Genomic DNA, 18,099 nt, shown 5'->3' on the forward strand with positions numbered 1-18,099 from the left:
GGTTAAAAAAGTGAACCAATGCATATGGTTTTTTGACTTGCACATGTACACACACATGCACACTCGTACACATGTGCGCACACACATACACACACACACACTTGCACACATGCTAAATAAGTAAAAATTTACTTATTTCTTATTAAAAAAATAAACAAGATAAAGTTCTTCTCTTTGCCAGACATTCCTCTCACTGCAGTTACTCAGTTCTCCAGTCCCAGCACAGAGAGCAGCCATGGATAACATAATGAAGGACATGGCTGTGTGCCACTAAAACTTCATGTATACAAACAGGCAGCCGGGAGAAAGGGGCTGTGGCCAGTGTTTGGGGGCTCAAGTGTGGCCCATGCAATTGCTGATGCAGGAAGGGAGACACACGCTAAGGTTGAGCCGTGGTAACCACTGAGAGATGAGCCTCGTGTGCTCCAGGTGTCCTCCGAAATAAAAACCAGTATCTCCGTGTTTCTCTCATGTTCTGATCAGGGGCTGCATCTAGCTACCGTATGCAGAATACCAGAAAAACTAGTCTTCCTGGACCTTACATTATTCTGGTCTGAATTTTAAATTGTACTCAGCTGTGGTAGAAAACAAAGACCAACCCTTAGAAAATCATAAATTTTGTTGGTTTGGAAGAGGACAAAATTAGAAAGTGATCATTCGTTTCTCAGCTTACCAAGGCAAAAGAGGCCCTCTGGTACCCCACAGAGTGTTAGCTGGCCTGGTAGAGCTCAAGATACTTTTCTCCTGGTGGTCAGCTGCTTAGCAGACAACTCCAAGACACAAATACATTTAGACATGGGGGGGGGGGGTAGAGGGAGGGGGAAGGGGGATGTTGAAGGTGCATCATATATACTAATTGTGAGAACTGCATGTCAGCAGAGCTCTGCTTCTGGTGACTATACTTCCTCTCTCTGATCTCTTAATGATGCCCCTTATAACACATCAGCAGTCAGGGTTGTTGTTTCAATTTGCAGCCCTAGCAACTCTTGCTTATTAAGGTATTTTTTAATTATACTTATTTTATGTGCGTATGCATGTGTGTATGGGCACATGCTTGCCAAGATGGCCATGTGGAGACCAGAGGACAGCTTAGAAGAGTCAGTTCTCTTCCTTCCAACGTGCGAGTCCTAGGGATTGAACTCAGGTCACTGTCAGGCTGTGTGGCAAGAGCCATCTTGCCAGCATCTGCCCTCCGTACTCTTACGGTACAGAGTCAAGATGGACTTTTGAAATCCTGGATTTAATTGTCTCTCAGGTTTAATATGTCCTATTGTGAAAATCATTTTGCTTCCCAGCATTGTAATCTTCTGCTCATTTTGTTACATTTCTTTCCTCTTCCCCGCCAGGCGGAAATCCGTACGGATTTTAACATTCTCTACGGCATGATGAAGAAGCACGAGGAGTTCCGCTGGATGAGACTGCGGATCCGGCGAATGGCTGACGCGTGGATCCAAGCAATCAAGTCTCTGGCAGAGAAACAAAACCTCGAAAAGAGGAAACGGAAGAAAGTGAGTTTGTTAATTCTGTTCCTTCATGTGCCTGCTTTCTGTTAAAAATTGATTTCGCTTGGAAACAACAGGAAAGGAGTGTCATGTGTCAAGTGACATCCTGTCAAGGTACATGAGCTCAGCCTCACTGCCCCGCCATGAGGTTCGCTTTTCCCACACTCCATAGCTTCCTTTGTCGCTGGTGACTGTGTACACAGGCGTACACATGGCTCTCTGTATGCCCCACCACACACACACACATGCACGTGTGCACACACACACACACACACAGGGCAACACTTTTCACACCTGTTACTTCCCCTTCATTCCTTTCCTCCCTCCCTTGCTTCTTTGAACATTTAAATATTTCTCCTACTATAGAAAAATATGCATAGTATAACATAGCATTCAACAGTTAGTGTGCATGGTTCAAAAGCATAAGGAATATATTGGCGTATAACCATCTTCACCACATACTCCCTCAGGAATTCCCTGCACACACATGCACACACACACAGAGAGACAGAGAAACAGAGAGACAGAGAGAAAGAGACAGAGGGAGGGAGGATCTTACCCACTATGACTTATTCCTAAGCTTTGGAAAGCTTCTGATTTCAGAAACAAGATATGGCTTGGGGGGTAGTACACAATTCTGAATCATGTGCATTAAAATGGTGGCCAAGAGCTGGTGGGAGCACCCAAGGGCCGGGTGGGGCCACACACCCTTAATCTCAGCACCTGAGAGGCAGAGGCAGGTATGAGTTGGAGGCCAGCCTGGTCTACAGTGAATTCCAGGATATCTAAGGCTCTGTTACACAGAGAAACCCTGTCTGAAAACAAAACAAAACAAAACAAAAAACAAACAGTGGCCACCATGTTACCCTATACATATTTTTCCACAGTAAGAAAAGAATTAAGTGGTCAAAGAAGGGAGGGGGAGGAGTGGAGTGGGTGTGGCCTGATAGACCCCAGGCCTGGAACTTCATTCCTGTTGATCTGATGCTAGAACCAGTAACACGGGATGAAGTTTTTAATTTAAAGAAAGCCACACCTCTCTTTCCTTCCGATAGTTTGCTTTGTCCTATTTTGAATTGTTTTTAACTTTATTATTATTTTTTTAGATTCCTGTTTATATTCTAAAGAGAGAGAAAGAAAGGGTGTGGACTTGGATGTGTAGGGATTTGGGGGGAGCTAAGAAAAGTTGGGGGCGGGAAACCATAACCAGAATGTATTGTATGAAAAAAATCTATTTTCAATTTTAAAAAGAGGAAAAGAAAGATATATCTGAAAATCGTAAGGAAAACGAAACAGCTGAGCTGACCATGTGAACATCAGTGAACATCCAGAAGCTCACAGGAAGGCGCTTCTGCAGAACACAGCAATTGAACAAGGAGCTTTGAAACGTTGAAAAAATTTAACACTTTTATCACAATAATCTTCTTCTAGATGCATTGTGAATATTAGAGTATAGAAAATTACTTACTGTGTTCCTGTCTTTACAAAGTGGGATTTTCATTGTAAAAGAAAGTAAATACTAAAAGTTGGACAATAGTGTCTGAAGGTATATAAATATGTGTTTATATATGTTTTTATATATAATACACACACACACACACACACACGTTTGAATTGACACTTCCAGTAAGAACCCATAGTTTACTCTGTCTTTGAGGGAAAATGAAGTTCCTAGCTAGGACCCTTGGAAAAGGCTCTAAATGGCAGTTTTGTAGAGTTCCTTGAGAACTGGCCTTTGATCTGTAAATGCTGTTTCCACTGGGTGGGCTAAGTGGTTCTTGGGGAAATGGCTCATTAAGATCTGAGACAGAAATTGCACTTGATGAGCTTAGGACATCTTCTACCAGAGGCTGCTAGGATTCTGTCCAGAGAATGGAGGTACCCACTGCAACGGCTTCCTCACCGCCAAACTGGGTCGGTTGGATAGTCAGAGAGGGACTAAAGTTCATTAAAACATTACATAAGCTTATTTCCATGGTATTATATTTTAAAAGCACACAAACCTCATGAATCCTAATTAGACTCTGCTTCAGCAACAGACTTGAGGGCTGGGCAGTGAGCTCAACAGAATGCTTGCCACACAGCCATGACCTGAGTTCGATGCCCAGATCCCACATAAAAAAGCCAGGTGCTGTGGTACATGCTTGCACGCCACCCAGGAGATCCCTGGGACGCAGTAGCCAGTGTGCCCAGCTGACTCCACCCCCTCTGCACTGGAGTTCCGAGCATGCACCACTGCACCCAGCTTTTGCATCTGGGCTCTAGGGATTCAAACTCAGGACCTCATGTTTGTCCATCAGGTTCTTTCCTAACTGACCGACCCAGCCATATATTCCATTTTTAAAATCCATGTTAATCTGTCTGTAACGCACACTCACAGCTCTACCAAGGGCAGTTCATGGTTTTATTATTTATCTAAAACAGTGGAAAATTATTTCCTTCCTTGTTTCATGCCTTCTAGCAAAATGGCGCCCCATCCCGAGTCTTCAGTGGTCCCTTTGAACTGCTGGCTGCTTTGTGGCGTGCATTCCTGAGCACGGGCTTCCTTGAACTTTGAGCATGGCTCCAGAAGTCACTGTCTTCTCTTTGTTTTCACAGATTCTTGTTCACCTGGGGCTCCTGACCAAGGAATCAGGCTTCAAGATTGCAGAGACAGCGTTCAGCGGTGGCCCTCTTGGTGAACTAGTGCAGTGGAGTGACTTAATCACATCTCTGTACCTGCTGGGCCATGACATCCGGATCTCAGCCTCACTGGCTGAACTCAAGGAGTAAGGAAATTACTTTTCAATCTGAAAATCAGAATACAAAAGCGAAATAGTAAACTCGTAAAGCCCTTCTATTAGTGTACAATTTCTTGTGGAGGAAAAGGAGAGTGATAATTCGCTAAACAGGCGATAAGAAGATTATTTTCAGGAGCTAAATACAAACACTATGAAAAGGATAATATGTTTTCATTGGCGCCGCAGGCTCCCGGGGCCTCATAAATGAACATCAGGACAACTAGAGCTAAAGCGCTCATTCTTTGCTGCTATTCCAGGTGTTCCCAACATCTGCAGCACAAGACTCTATTGACTTGCCTAATTCTCTGCCTCTTGCCAAAATTCATACTACTGCTTGCTCAACATCAAGCTTTCTAAAGCTTAAACAGGGCCAATTCCTGTTTGTAACTTAATATGTGTAAAATAGATTTCCCGAAAGCCCCGATCCAATCCTTTCACAATTAGCTAACTTCTAGCTCAGTCTGTTCTCTTCCCTGAGTCTTCTCTCCCACTGAGATCTGCATTCAGCGCTCGCCCCCTCTCAGTCCCTTTCCAGTTAATACAGCTGGCCAAACAGATGAACTGGAGTCCCCACAGTCCCCCCAAAAAACTGCCTGCAGAGACTTCTAACCCAGCTCGCAAGTGGTCCTGTTGCTGTGCCAACCTTTGGGAGAACCGTGTAGAAACAGTGGAGATGGTAAAGAGCATCGACCCTGTTCCCACTGTAGTGTTGATATGCCAGGGTTGCTGGCATTAATGTCTGAAGATAACCTTGGCAGTCTTTTCATTGCTTTCCAGATGCTAGGCACCATGATAAAGATTTGCTTATAGCAGAAATACCAAGAATTATGCCAGCAATATTATTGATCAGGACTTTTTTTTTTTAATATCGAGACTAGGTCTGTGTAGCTTAGGCTGGCCTTACACTTAGTATATGTAGTTGAGGATGACCCCGACTTTCTGATTTCTGCCTCCACCTCCTCAGTGCTGGGTGGGATTACAGGTGTGCACCGCTAGGTCCAGCTTCTGTGGCACTGGGCAAGGAATGCTGGGCTGTGAGTATACCAGGCTGGCTCTGTGCCAGTGAGCCACACCCCAGCACTGATGGCAGCTGTTAAAACTATGCTGAGCCACTTACTGGGTGTTCTCTACTAAACACTTTGTGGCTTTATTTTTGTGTTTTGTTTATTGTTGCATGTGCACACGTGGGCAGGTGTGTGCCACAGTGTATGAGGAGGTCACAGGGACAGCGTTCGGGAGTCAGTCATCTCCTTCCACTGTGGCTTCCAGTGATAAGCGGGTGCTTTTATCCAAGGAAGCATCTTGGCAGCCAGTATGTTGTATTGCATTTAAACGTTAGTACCTGGAAGTAGGTCCCCTTGGCATCTGTGTTTTAGAGCTGAGGAAACTGTGCCTAGACTGAACATGAGCCCTCTGGGGTTTCTGGATAGCATGCAGGGGCCTGGACTTGAGCCTGGTATCTAACGTCTGTGCCCGTTGTAGCAGCCTTTCCTTTCTCCTTCAAAGTTAGCTGAACTTGAGGTCCTCTGCACCTCAGCCAGTTCTCCTCTTCCTTTGCCAGGCTGTCTCCTGTTGCCTTCCCGCTTGCTTTAAAATATGCAGAACATGAAACCTAGAAAGTCCTTCACTTTGCAGCCTGTCTGTCTGTCTTCCGCTGGCTGGGCTTCAGAACAGGGCCTGCAGAGATAGCTCTAGCATGCTGTTGCTAGATGCCAGTCTTTGGATAATCACAACTGGTGCGCTAAGCAATAAGCATTCTAATTGCAATTCTGTTAATGCTGATGGAGGTGTGGATACTAGGATGTAAGGACAGGGGGTGCTCAAAGCTGAATCTCACCACTGTGTGCCCAGCGCTTATACAGAGCACTAGCAGACTCTAGCTATGTTGAATATGCAACGGTATTTATCATCCAGCCTTTCACGGGATGTTTTCCACCTCTTCAGGAGAAATCAGTTCAGTGGAGCTTGAGATTTTTAGGGGCAGAAGGAGCCTGGAGCAGTGAGTGTGAGGACTGTGGAGACAGTTTGTGACCACTGTCACTTGCAAGTGGGGCTTTGTAAATTGGGCAAGTATTACTGTGTGATATGAGCAGAGACAAGAGAAAAAAGTGGTGCCTGGCTTCTGGGTACATGGCAGTTACACTGCAGATTTATTCTGACTAATCAAGTTCAACATACCAGTCACATGCGATGTCATTCTGTTAGCGCATGGGCAGTTATAACAGGAAGGAAATGTGGGTCAGTGGCTGAATGACAAGATGACGAGAACATCTAAGCCCGGGGCCAGTTCTGCAAGGAGTCACTCAAAACAGCGACCTTATGGAGACAGTAACTAGAGCTGAGGGGCTGAGAATTGAAGGTGTTTAGGGATTACAAAAGAAAGTGAGACGATGTCATAGGTTTCTGTGTTCATTGTGTGACTTTTTTCTGGGGATATGTGAGCATCTGCTCACACCAGAAAGGACACCAATAAAGACAAAAGAAGTGACTCCATCCAAGTCCAACTTGGTAAACCACTGAATTCATTGGGGTTACTTACCAGGATTGTAGACGAGGGCTTCTTAGAAGGAGCATGGTGATTCGGAGGCAGGTGCCTCACTAAAAAGCCCACCTCAGCATGGCTGGCACCTCAGGGAAGCTGTGTTCTTCAAGCTGTCTGAATGACTTTCAGGTAATCTCCTCTAAGCCATTGTTACTGCTCCTATCACCTTGAAGAGGGTCCTCAAGAATCTTGGGTTTTAGGAGCTTCTTGGGACTTCTGAGTCTCATGTACATCCTGAACCTTGTAGGTTTTATTTCCCGAATCTTAAAGAGCCCCGTCCAGATGAGAATATTCGAAGTTGGAGGACATATCAGCACAACAGTACTCAGTCCTCCCTCCCCACCCTGAAGGCTAACCAGAGCAAAGATTCAGAGAGATGACTCAGATTAGCTATTTCACGTCTGCTTCCCAGTGGGGATGGATAACACTGCTTCTGAACTACACAAGCTGTGTTCATTCGCCAGCTTCCCGGCATCTATTTTCGAGGGGTCCATGTGAGAGCTCTGAAGAGTTGAGACAGGATCGTCAGCCCATTATCTCTAATAGGTACTAGAGCTGTGATTTGAGCACGTCACATTGGCCAGGTTTAGTATTGTAACGTTATTAATGCTTTTCTCCTTTCTTCTCCACTCACCCCACTGCAGGATTATGAAGAAGGTTGTTGGAAACCGGTCTGGCTGCCCAACTGTGGGAGACAGAATTGTTGAGCTTATCTATATCGACATTGTGGGACTGGCTCAGTTTAAGAAAACACTAGGACCATCCTGGGTTCATTACCAGTAAGTACTGCACGCTAAGACCTTTCTCCCCTAACAGGGATTGTGCTGGTAGGCTGGTTTTTTTTTTTTTAAGAATAATTAAATATTACCTTATGAACTATATGGAGTATACTTCTCATTCCTAATGAAATTCAGGTTGTTCCCACTGACTGTATGCTTCCTGGGATTGTTTATTATTTATATTGATGTTCTGAGAATAGGAACATGTATTTAGCCAGGCAAACATCTTTAATTTCAGCATTAAGGAGGCTGAATCAGGCAGATCTCTGTGAGTTCAAGGCCAGCATGGTCTACATAATGAGTTTCTAGGACAGCCAGAGCTACATAGTGAAACCCTGTCTCAAAACAAAGACAAACAACAATAACAATAAAAACCTTACCCATCCTCATTTATCTTCCCCAGCACCTAGCATCCTTCTCTTTCGAGGATATCATGTATTTAATCAAATGATTTTTCTTACTTAAGTGTGCATGTGTGTGCATTTGTGTGTGTGTACAGGCATGCCACAGCATATGTGGAAGTCAGAGGACAGCCTTTGAAGGTTAGATCTCACTTTCCACCTTGATGAGGCATGGTCTCTCTTACTGTTTCTGAAGCTGCATGGCTTACTTCCTCTTAACTGTCCTGTGAGCTACAACAACGGATTATTTTCAGTGCTAAGGACAGGGTGGAACCCAGGACTTCATACATGCTGGACACTAATAAACTACATTCCAGCCCCCTTTCTATTTGTTTCTTAATTGTGACTAATGGGTAGAAACACTCTTTATGTGGTCTTCTGTGTTAATTTTCTGTCAATTTGACCAAATATCTGGGCAGGATACCTTATAGGACACAAGTTTTATTTTGGCTCGTGGTTTCAAAGGCTCCAGTCTATCATGGTAGGAAGAGTATTCCCGGGCAGCTCATAGTGTAGCAGTCAGGAGGCAGAAAGAAAAAATGCCTTGACTACAGGATTTCTCTTTCTTCCATATTCTGTCTGAACTCCCTTCCCTCCAGCCCACAAGATGGTGCCACCCACATTCAGGACAGACCTTCCCTTTGGTTAATTCTCTCTGGAGATATATTCACAGACACATTTAGAAGTATGCTTGTCCAGTCTCCTTGGCATTTCTCCAAGTTCAATCAGGCTGTCAATCAAGATGGACTATCATACACTCTAACTAGTCCAGTCCATGAATAGCCTAAAGTAGGCCTTTATCTTTCCTGTTAGTTATGTTTAGTGTTTTTTTTTTTTTTAACTTTAAACTTCTAAGATTATTTCAGACTGGAAGCCCTTTACAAAGCAGACAAAAATGAGAAGTGAAAATACAAAGAATTTCAAAAATTCAAAGTCTAGTGATATCCATTCTATATAAAATCCCCTTCCAAACTTTCCCCCAGCAGCCAAGAATTTCTCATTGGGCAATGAAATATTTATAACAAAGGAATTGATAGGACCGAAACCGTATGAAGGGTCTAAGTGCTCTGTTTTGACTACATTAATATGTTGAAAGACTGAGTGACTGTGTTAACTGTTGAATGACTGTTGACTGTGGTGGCTGACTGTTGACTCTGTTGAATGTGTTCCCTGTTGAATGATTGTATTGACTATTGGATGATTGATGACTTTGTTGATTGTGTAGACTATGCTGACTGTGTTGAATGGCTTTAGTGGCTCTTGACTATGTTAACTGTTGAATGACTGTTGAATGAGTTGACTTGTGGCTTACTGTTGGCTATGCTGACTGTGGTACATGATTATGTTGACTGCTGAATGTAACTTTTTTGATTGTGTTGACTGTGCTGGCTGTGCAAAATGATTGCTGAATAATTGTTGACTGTACAGGCTGCTGACTCGGCCAACTCTGTTGACTATGTTGATTATGCTGGCTGTGCTAAGTGACTAGTGACTATCCTAGCTGACTGTTGATTTTGCTGAATGACTGCTGTGTTGAAAGTGTTGACTGTGCTGTCTGTGATGACTGTACTGACTGTTGAGTATGTTGTTTTTAAAGTCTCTGTTCTCTTCCTTTCCTTGGAATATTACCATTCTTTTTATTTTTAGTAAAGATTTGATTAGATAATGCTTTGTCCTTTTTATTTGCTTTTTCTTTTGTGCATTTGTGTATGTATGTGCATGTTCATGTGTACATGTGTATAGCTATGTGTGCATATGGAAGACAGAGAACAACCTTGGGTCTCATTCTTCAGAAACACTCTAATTTTGAGACAGTCTTTCAATGGCCTAAAGCTGTCCCTTAGGGTAGGCGGCTAGCTGGCCCTTAGGGTAGGCTGGCTGGCCAGTGAGCCCCAGGGATCTACCTGCCTCTACTTCCCCAGTACTGGGTCCCAAGCATGCACCAAGCACCATACACACTGCACCCTTTCCTCAGCTGTGGCTCTCCACTCTCTTTGATATCATATTTTCCCTATTATTGTTCTTTTCCATAGATCACAAACCATCACTTCCTTTTCTTTTAGTTATGTAGAAATAACCATCTTCCTTCTTGGTTAACAAGCCATATTGTAAACACAATTTTTTTCCTAAGGTGGTAGCCTTCAGGAAAGAAAGTCAAGGTTGTTCTTTTCTGTCATTTTATGAACTGTAGACAACTGAAAAACATGCAAACAAAATTGGGCAATCCAGCCCCTCTATAGCCGACCACGTCCTTGATATTAAGAAGGGCTGTTTTGATGGGAAAATGCTCGGGGTCAATTAAGAAAGCCCATATTATTATGAAAATGGTCACTGCTGATTGGTATTTGATGCTTGCTGTGTGAAAATGCTCCATCTCTCAGGGCTTATGGATCTGCATAATGGTTTTCCCTCTTTCTTCAGTAATGGTCTGAATCAGCCGGAAACAGCAGGAGGTCTCACGGTGCTTTAGTTAGCACTCAGTCTTTGTTTTGTAACAAAGCTACAGTTTCATCCAATGGGAAGCAGGCTTCCTAGAAATATTCTTGCCTACTTTTTCCCTTTAAGCGGCATCTAGGGAGAGAGTTCCATTTGTGTCACACTGGCCTATTGTATGTGAAGCTGCAGGTTCAGTCTCAGCACCTAATAAACCAGTGTGACAGTGCCTGCCTGTAGTCCTGGCACTCAGGAGGTAGAGACAAGAGGATCAAAAGCTCAGGTGATCCTTGAGCACTTGTGGTATATGAGGACAGCCCAGGTTACATGAGACCCTATCTCAAAAAAAAAAAAAAAAAATCAAAGGATGGAGGGGAACCAATGAGACGCCTCAGTTGGCAAAGTGCTTGCTATACAACTTGAGGACCTGAGTTTGGATCTCTGCATCCAAAAGGCCCAGTAGGAGGGTGCGCATTAGCAATCCCAGAGTGGGGAAATGGAGACCAGAGACTCCTAGAGCTCCCAGGCCAAGTATTCTAGTCAACTCAGTGAGTTCTAAATTCACTGAGAGATTCAGTCTCAGAAAATAAGACAGGGAACTATTTAGAAACTTTCAGCTTTCAGACATACATGCATGCACACCCACACTTCACATAAGTGCATATACACACACATGTGCATGCATATGGTACATATGCTTACATGAAGAGACATACACATATACAACACCTACACACAAGAGAGGCTGTCAGACTGTGGCCATCTTGTTTGATGGCAGGTGATGAGGACTGCCTACCACACCGTGGTGTCCTCAGCCCTCTCAATGAGCAATAAGTCCTTTAGGTCTGCTTGCATGACCTTGGAAAAACACTTGTGAATTCTGTCTCATTTGCATAAGAACCTAGGACATTTGATTAAACTTATTAAGTGCTGATGGGCTACTAGTACCCTACCCCTACCCCTAACCCTCTAACCCTAACCCCCTACAGGACACACACCCCTTCTGCTCCACAGGAGTCCTTTGCTCAGTGTTGAGGATGCTAATGGTTTGCAGGATTCCAGCTCTTACACCAGATTCCCAGCTAGAAAGGAGGCCTTGTGCTTCTGGGTACCTCTCTTACTGTAGTGTAGCCTTGAGCAACAATGTTCCAGGAGTCATCTGGCATTGCTGCCGAGGTCCCTCTAAGAGAAAGGCCAGCTGCTTTGGGCACTGGGGCAAAAACATGTTTAAATCCTTACAAGGTTCCTGATGTTTCAGACACACAGAGGGCATCCAAGCAATGGCACAAAGATTAACACAGCATGGATATAAATGTAGTTCTCACACGTAGCCAAGGAGGACCTAGAACTGGAAGCTCTCCTGACTCTGTCTCCCAAGTTTGTGGTTTCAAAGGACTGACACCAGAATTTGACCTTGGGCTCCCACATGCTTGCATGCACAAATGCATGCAGACCTGTGAACACATATGCACATACAAGAACACTTGCGCACATATGAACATATGCATTTTAGACCTGTGAACACAAATGCACGCGTACACACACATGTGCACACATGAACATACATACCCCCAAAAGAGAGACCTGTCATTGTGCTGTGAGTGGATCCAAGAAAGCCACATAAAAATCCAAGTGAGGACACCACACCGTCCCAGCGCAGTTCACCCTGAGGCCAGGCTGTTCCCTCCACTTGTCTTTTCCTTGTCTAGACAGTTGGTGGCAAGGTGAGCACACAGGGACTTCGGGTGACAGCTGTTTCCCCTGGAGGATGTGATCTGGAATTTGGACTTCACTGGTTTTATTTTATTTTGTTTTCAGAATCTTACCTCAAAGTGAAAATTTACAAAAATTTAACATAGTTTCCTGGTAATAAGAAATGGAAGAAGAAAGAATCCTTAAATGTATTGCCACCATCTGTCCTAAATGAGGGCTTCAATTTTATGTAGTTAGTGGAAGTTGCTCAGAAGTCTACTGCCAGAGAACAGCCGCAAAGAACTGTCCCCACTGGCCAACCTCGAGCGCTTACTTTACATGTTTTGAAAATCCTGTTACATCAGTGCAGCCTTAATGAATAATGTTGGGTCTCCAGCTCCTTCCTCCCAGTCATCCTTTGCGCCCTTCCCAAACTGTGCTCAGAGTGCTTTCTTATAAAAATCTAGCTTGGGATTAGTGTGTGCCGCCACTTCTCCGCTGTGCCATCACAGCCTGAAGATACTCACCAAGTTATAGGCAGACTCAACAGCAGTGTGTGGCCGGGTTCCAATAGAACTTTATTTCCCACTGTGGAAATGTGAGTGAGCTTCAAGGAATGTTCCTCCCTTGTGTCTTTTGAAATCATTTGAGAATGTGAAACCCTGCTAGGCAGAGAGCTCAGTCAGTGAAGGAAGTGTGCCTGGTTCCAGGACCTGAGTTCTAGCCCCAGGGCCCACGTGACAAAGCTGGGGATGGGGTACAAGCTTTTAACACCAGTGCTCTGGGGAAGGGTGTCAGAGACAGGAAGACCCTAGGTCCCCCTGGCTAGCCAGCCTTGCCGATTTGGTACATTTCAGGTCAGCAAGAGACATTGTCTCAAAAGAGGCCAAGGTAGATGGCCCCTGGAGAATGTTAGCCCCAAACTGACCCCTGACCTTTCACCCCCTGCCCTCACACACGAATTTGTTCTCCCCTGTGTACATATGCACATACACAAACAAACACACACGCCAAAGAATGTAAAACCAACTCTTAGATCACAGTTACACTAAAGACTAGTGAGACAGGTTTGGTTCTTTTTTTTTTTTTTTTTTTTTAAGATTTATTATATGTAAGTACACTGTAGCTGTCCTCAGACACCCAGAAGAGGGCATCAGATCTCATTACGGACGGTTGTGAGCTACCATGTGGTTGCTGGGATTTGAACTTAGGACCTTTGGAAGAGCAGTCAGTGCTCTTAACCGCTGAGCCATCTCTCCAGCCCCATGGTTTGGCTCAGTTTAATGGACCAATTCGACTATTGCAGTGTGTCAGTTTCTAGTCAATCTAGCAATCAGGTTCTAATATGTTGTAGTTGGATGTATAAAAGCCACCCCTGCCTATAGATGAGATTGACGTCTGTTTTGTGTTACTACAACCTAATACTGGAGCCAGACTCATTTATTGTGAAATGGAATTTATTGCTCACTGTTGGAAGCTGAAAACTCCAAGTCAGAGTGGACTTTCCCCCCAGCCAGGGAAAGCCGTGTCCTCCTGTGCAGAGTTCTGGCTTGGGTCTCTAGTTATCTTCTCGTAAAGCCACTAGTGGCATCATGGGCTCATATCTATCCCTAATTATCCCCCAAAACCCCGCCTTCAAATGACATCAGCATACCAGTGAGAGGAATGTCTTTCCAGTATGAAGCATGTACTTGTATCCGTGGCACAGGCATCACCTAAAGTCAAATGATCTAGTTAATTGATGGGAAGGCTCACAGAGGCTAAAAGCCCCGCAGCGTGCCCTGTGCTCTAAGCAGAATTAGATCTGTAGAGAGAACGGTGCTTCGTTCCTTTCATCACGTTCGTTAGTCACTGTATGCCCAGTGCTCCCAGGTGCTGACTTCACTGCAGTGAACCCTGCAGGCCCCTCCAGCAGGCATAGACCTTTATTTCACTGGTATTTGGGCCACCTTCAGTGGTTAGTCCGTTCTGTCTGCCTGGGTACCTGACTCCTCCTTTGTAGGTATGAATGCTTGCCATGGCTAAGACTCCGAAAACCACCTGGTCAGGGATGTAGCTTAGAGGTAGAAAGTTTAGTTAGCTTGCAGGTAGAGCTGGGTTTAACTCCCAGAATCAGAAACATAATTGCAAAATGAACAAGTAGGAAAATAAGACCTAAGCTTCTTCCCAGTGGCAGTTTGACTTGGAAGTGTCTGTTTGCGTTTGGTTTGTCTCTCACTCCACCACAGGGGTTATAGTTTGACCGCAGTGCTCTCCTTGCAGGTGCATGCTCCGGGTGCTAGACTCCTTTGGAACAGAACCCGAGTTCAATCATGCGAGTTATGCCCAGTCGAAAGGCCACAAGACCCCCTGGGGGAAGTGGAATCTGAACCCGCAGCAGTTTTACACCATGTTCCGTGAGTATTCCTGGGTGGACCGTGCCTTTCAGAAAGCTACCGAAGTCAGGCGCAAAGGTTAATTAGGTAACCGTTTATCTGGGGTTTCGATTCTCAGGACCCTTAGCTGAGAAAGTATGTGCCTTTGAGATTTTTCCTTGGGAATAACTTTTTTCAGTAATTGGAATTGAAAGCCCACATGAACTTTTGTGAAGAGATTTAGAAATGTCCTAGAGAAAAGAGTTCAATATAAATTACCAGTAGAAATCACGTGAGGAAGGCCTGCCGATCACCTTCAAATGAGCAGTCACTGAGCATGTCCCTGCACCATATCCGTACTGCTAAGGGGCCATTGCATCCTGAAGAGGAAGGAATATGGTCTTCCATGTCAACCCACTCTTTCCACACAGTTCAATTTTAATCATTTGAGCAGGAAGCCTTTTTTTTTTTTTTTTTGAGACATGATTTCTCTGTGTAGCCCTGGCTGTCCTGAAACTCAATCTATAGACCAGGCTGTCCTTAGACTCAGAGATCTGTCTGCCTCTGCCTCCCAAGTACTAGGATTAAAGGTGTGCACCACCACTGCTTACCTGAGCAGGAAGCTTTTAAAAGAGAAAATAATCTCAGAGCTGGGGAGACGGCTCAGTGGGTAAGGCACTTGCCCTATAAGATTGAGGATGGAGTTCTGATCTCCAGAACATATGGAAATGCCAAGTAAGAATACTGGTGTGCCTGCAGTTCCAGCCCCACCCCTGCCCCCACCCACTCCAACCCCGCCCACCCAGTTGGTGGAGATGGCCCTGCCTAACTAGAGTTGACAAATCAGCGAGTTCTGGTTCAAGTGAGAAAGCTGCCTCAGCATGTAAAGTGGAGAACCACTGCATGGGATGCATGGCATAAACCTCTTACCTCTTCATGCACAGCATACACACATACATGCACAGATGCATACATATACCCACACATAGGAATGCACATGCATACCACACGCATGCATGCCTTTTCTGAATTAGGACTATTTGAAACTCAATTTCATCCTTTTCTGGCCGCCTAGCCACTGGACTCAGACTGTTTTGCTGCCCTTGCTGGTGTTTGTGTGGTGTTTAATAAGCTTGGGCAGTGAGGGCTTTTTCTATGTGGTTCAGAGAATCACCTACAGGAGCTATAGTTTCATTTTCAAATGAGTGACTTTATTGAGCATGTAGCAAGCAAAAGTTTAAAAAAAAAAAAAAAGCCAGGTAGGTTGTAAAACATCAACTTGGATACTTACAATATCCAGCAGATATCTGGAGTAACCTGACAGAGCAAACGGGTATGGTCATCAAATTGGTTCATATAGCACCCCATGGAAATTGGCTGAGGAAGAAACAGTCACGATGGGGCCTCCACCAAGAGCCTCTCCACCGATTGGTTACCTTACAGCTGCCAGGTCCCACATGAGACATTTTTATGCACAAAATAAACAGTGCCCTTGACTGGAAAGGGCTCTCCCTCTGGCTCTCCTCAAGGCATAATACCAGATTGTTTTGCCAGTCTCCTTTCTCTGCCACAGGGTCACGGGGCCAGCTTCTTCTCAGACGTGCTTGGGTCCTACCTTGCTTCCAGAGCCAACCTGTGTGTTCAAACAGTTCGTGACAGTCTACCCACAAGATGGGTGTACTCCTGGGCTCTGCTGCTGGGCTCGGAGAGGTCTCGGGAACAGCCACTTCCTGTCATCTCTGTTGCCTGCTGGTGCTCTCCATTTCCCTGCTTTTGCTTTCTTTCTAATTAGCCACAGACTGTAAAACCAAGTACTGTACTGGACTGTGTTTGTGCTAAAGTTAAGTTACGATTAAGTCCCCACCCCTGTGACCAGGGAAGGCTCTATTCTTGAAATGTAAGAGGCAAGTGAATGAAACCATTGATTTGAAGGCTAAGGATAGAGAAGTTATCCAAAGTTATCAGCATGAATTCATCTAGATGTTGCCATTCTAAAACAAATTTCTGAAATGTCAGGCTTAATTGCTTGGCTGAGTGAAGGCCCTATAAACTCTTCAGCTGTCTTCCCCTCGTGGCAGTTCCTCGTGCCTTATGCAGCTGCCCAGAGGGGACCTTTTTCTGGGTTCCCTAAATGTCTCGGTGAACATGTTAGACTAATCCTTGGGAATTAGGTCTGGGGAAAAAAAATAAAAGAATTAGGATATCCAGCTGGTGAGGTGGCAATTTTAAAAATCAGCTCAGGCCAGGTGTGACAGAGCGTGCTTGTAATCCCAGCACTGGGGAGGAGGAGAGATGGGTGGACACCAGAAGATTACTGGCCAGTCAACCTAGGCCTCTCGGTCTCTTTAAAAAGTAGATGGTGCCTAAGGAATGAAGCCTGAGATTATCCCCTGACCTCTGTGTGCATCTGCACACATGCACACCCACAAACCCACACACAAACACACAAAATCTGACATAGACAGACAGACAAAGAGTCAGAGAAAGAGACAAGGAGACAGAGACAGAGAGAGATGCCTGTTTAAATGTTCTTTTGAGCCCAGAGAGTTTGGCAAGAGCATGCTGTGTATATGATAGGCATTATCATTATTGGAGTTATATTGTCCTGTTATTGCCACCTGTCCCAGGGGCACAGTTCAGGGAAGAAACTAATATTTGGCACACCAGGTAACAGATGGCTGTCAGCACTGCGAGGCATGATTAGAGTCTGCCTGGGGTTTGACTTTGCCATGAAATCCTGAGCATGGAAAGAAGTGCCAGCCAATCAGGGACCTGAGTTAGGACCGGGAGGTAACAGTGCTTGCACGCACTTTCTGAGGTACAGTGGCAGTAACCTTGGGCCCTGCCCCAGAGCGGAGATGGTGTTTTCTCCGATTGAAGAGTGGGACTCAGCCCCGTGCAAACCTGCTGGGATTATGTGGATGAAGACTTTCCTTCAAATGAAAGAAGTTCTCTGTTTAAAGTGTAGTGAAAGCCAGAAACAGAGAATACTTTCTCTTAACCTGGAAGAAAGATACAGTTCCTAGATTCAGCAGAGAGCAGGGGAAAGCTGACACACTTGCATGCCTTTTAAGAAAAGAACCCACAGAGCACAGCATTGCCAGCCACCCGAAACAGAGAGCAAGCAGGGCAGGCCGGAGTGTTTGCGTGGTTATTTGAGACTGTCAGAGGAACAGAAAGGAGCCAAGACATCTGTACACAAGAAAGGCATATTTACAGCGTTGATGTGGAGACCTCGGGTGATCTCCAGGCTGAAAAGGGTATTAGTGAAGTCATAAAAATGAAATATTGGCCTGGGAGATGGCTCCATGGGAAAAGTATTCGCCACGCAAGCCCGAGGACCTGAGTTTGATCCCAGTAACTCAAGTAAAAAGCCAGGCATGTTGGTACAAGCCTGTAATCCCAGCACTGGGGGAGGGAGGGAGGCAGAGAAAGGTGCATCCTTAGGGTTTGTTGGCCAGTCAGCTCAGCTTCAGGTTGATGAAGACACCTTGTCTCCAGAAAACCAGGTGGATGGTACCCAAGGAATGGCATCCGAAGTCATCTATATCACTCACTCACACACACACACACACACACACACACACACACACACACCACCATCACCACACACTAT

At 44.9% G+C, this 18,099-nt stretch overlaps 1 protein-coding gene across 4 annotated transcripts in view; it reads left to right on the forward strand.

The window, feature by feature from the left end:
• Mgat5 (alpha-1,6-mannosylglycoprotein 6-beta-N-acetylglucosaminyltransferase) overlaps positions 1-18,099 on the forward strand; it is a 293,176-nt gene that overhangs the window by 186,524 nt on the left and 88,553 nt on the right. For all 4 annotated transcript variants that reach the window (XM_052199815.1, XM_052199817.1, XM_052199816.1 and 1 more), the window contains exons 8-11: positions 1,347-1,508; positions 4,101-4,270; positions 7,469-7,603; positions 14,392-14,525. In XM_052199815.1, the coding sequence (XP_052055775.1) occupies positions 1,347-1,508; positions 4,101-4,270; positions 7,469-7,603; positions 14,392-14,525 (601 nt within the window). The remainder of the gene's footprint in view (positions 1-1,346; positions 1,509-4,100; positions 4,271-7,468; positions 7,604-14,391; positions 14,526-18,099) is intronic.

Source organism: Apodemus sylvaticus, chromosome 12 (assembly GCF_947179515.1).
Source record: "Apodemus sylvaticus chromosome 12, mApoSyl1.1, whole genome shotgun sequence".
NCBI lineage: Eukaryota > Metazoa > Chordata > Mammalia > Rodentia > Muridae > Apodemus > Apodemus sylvaticus.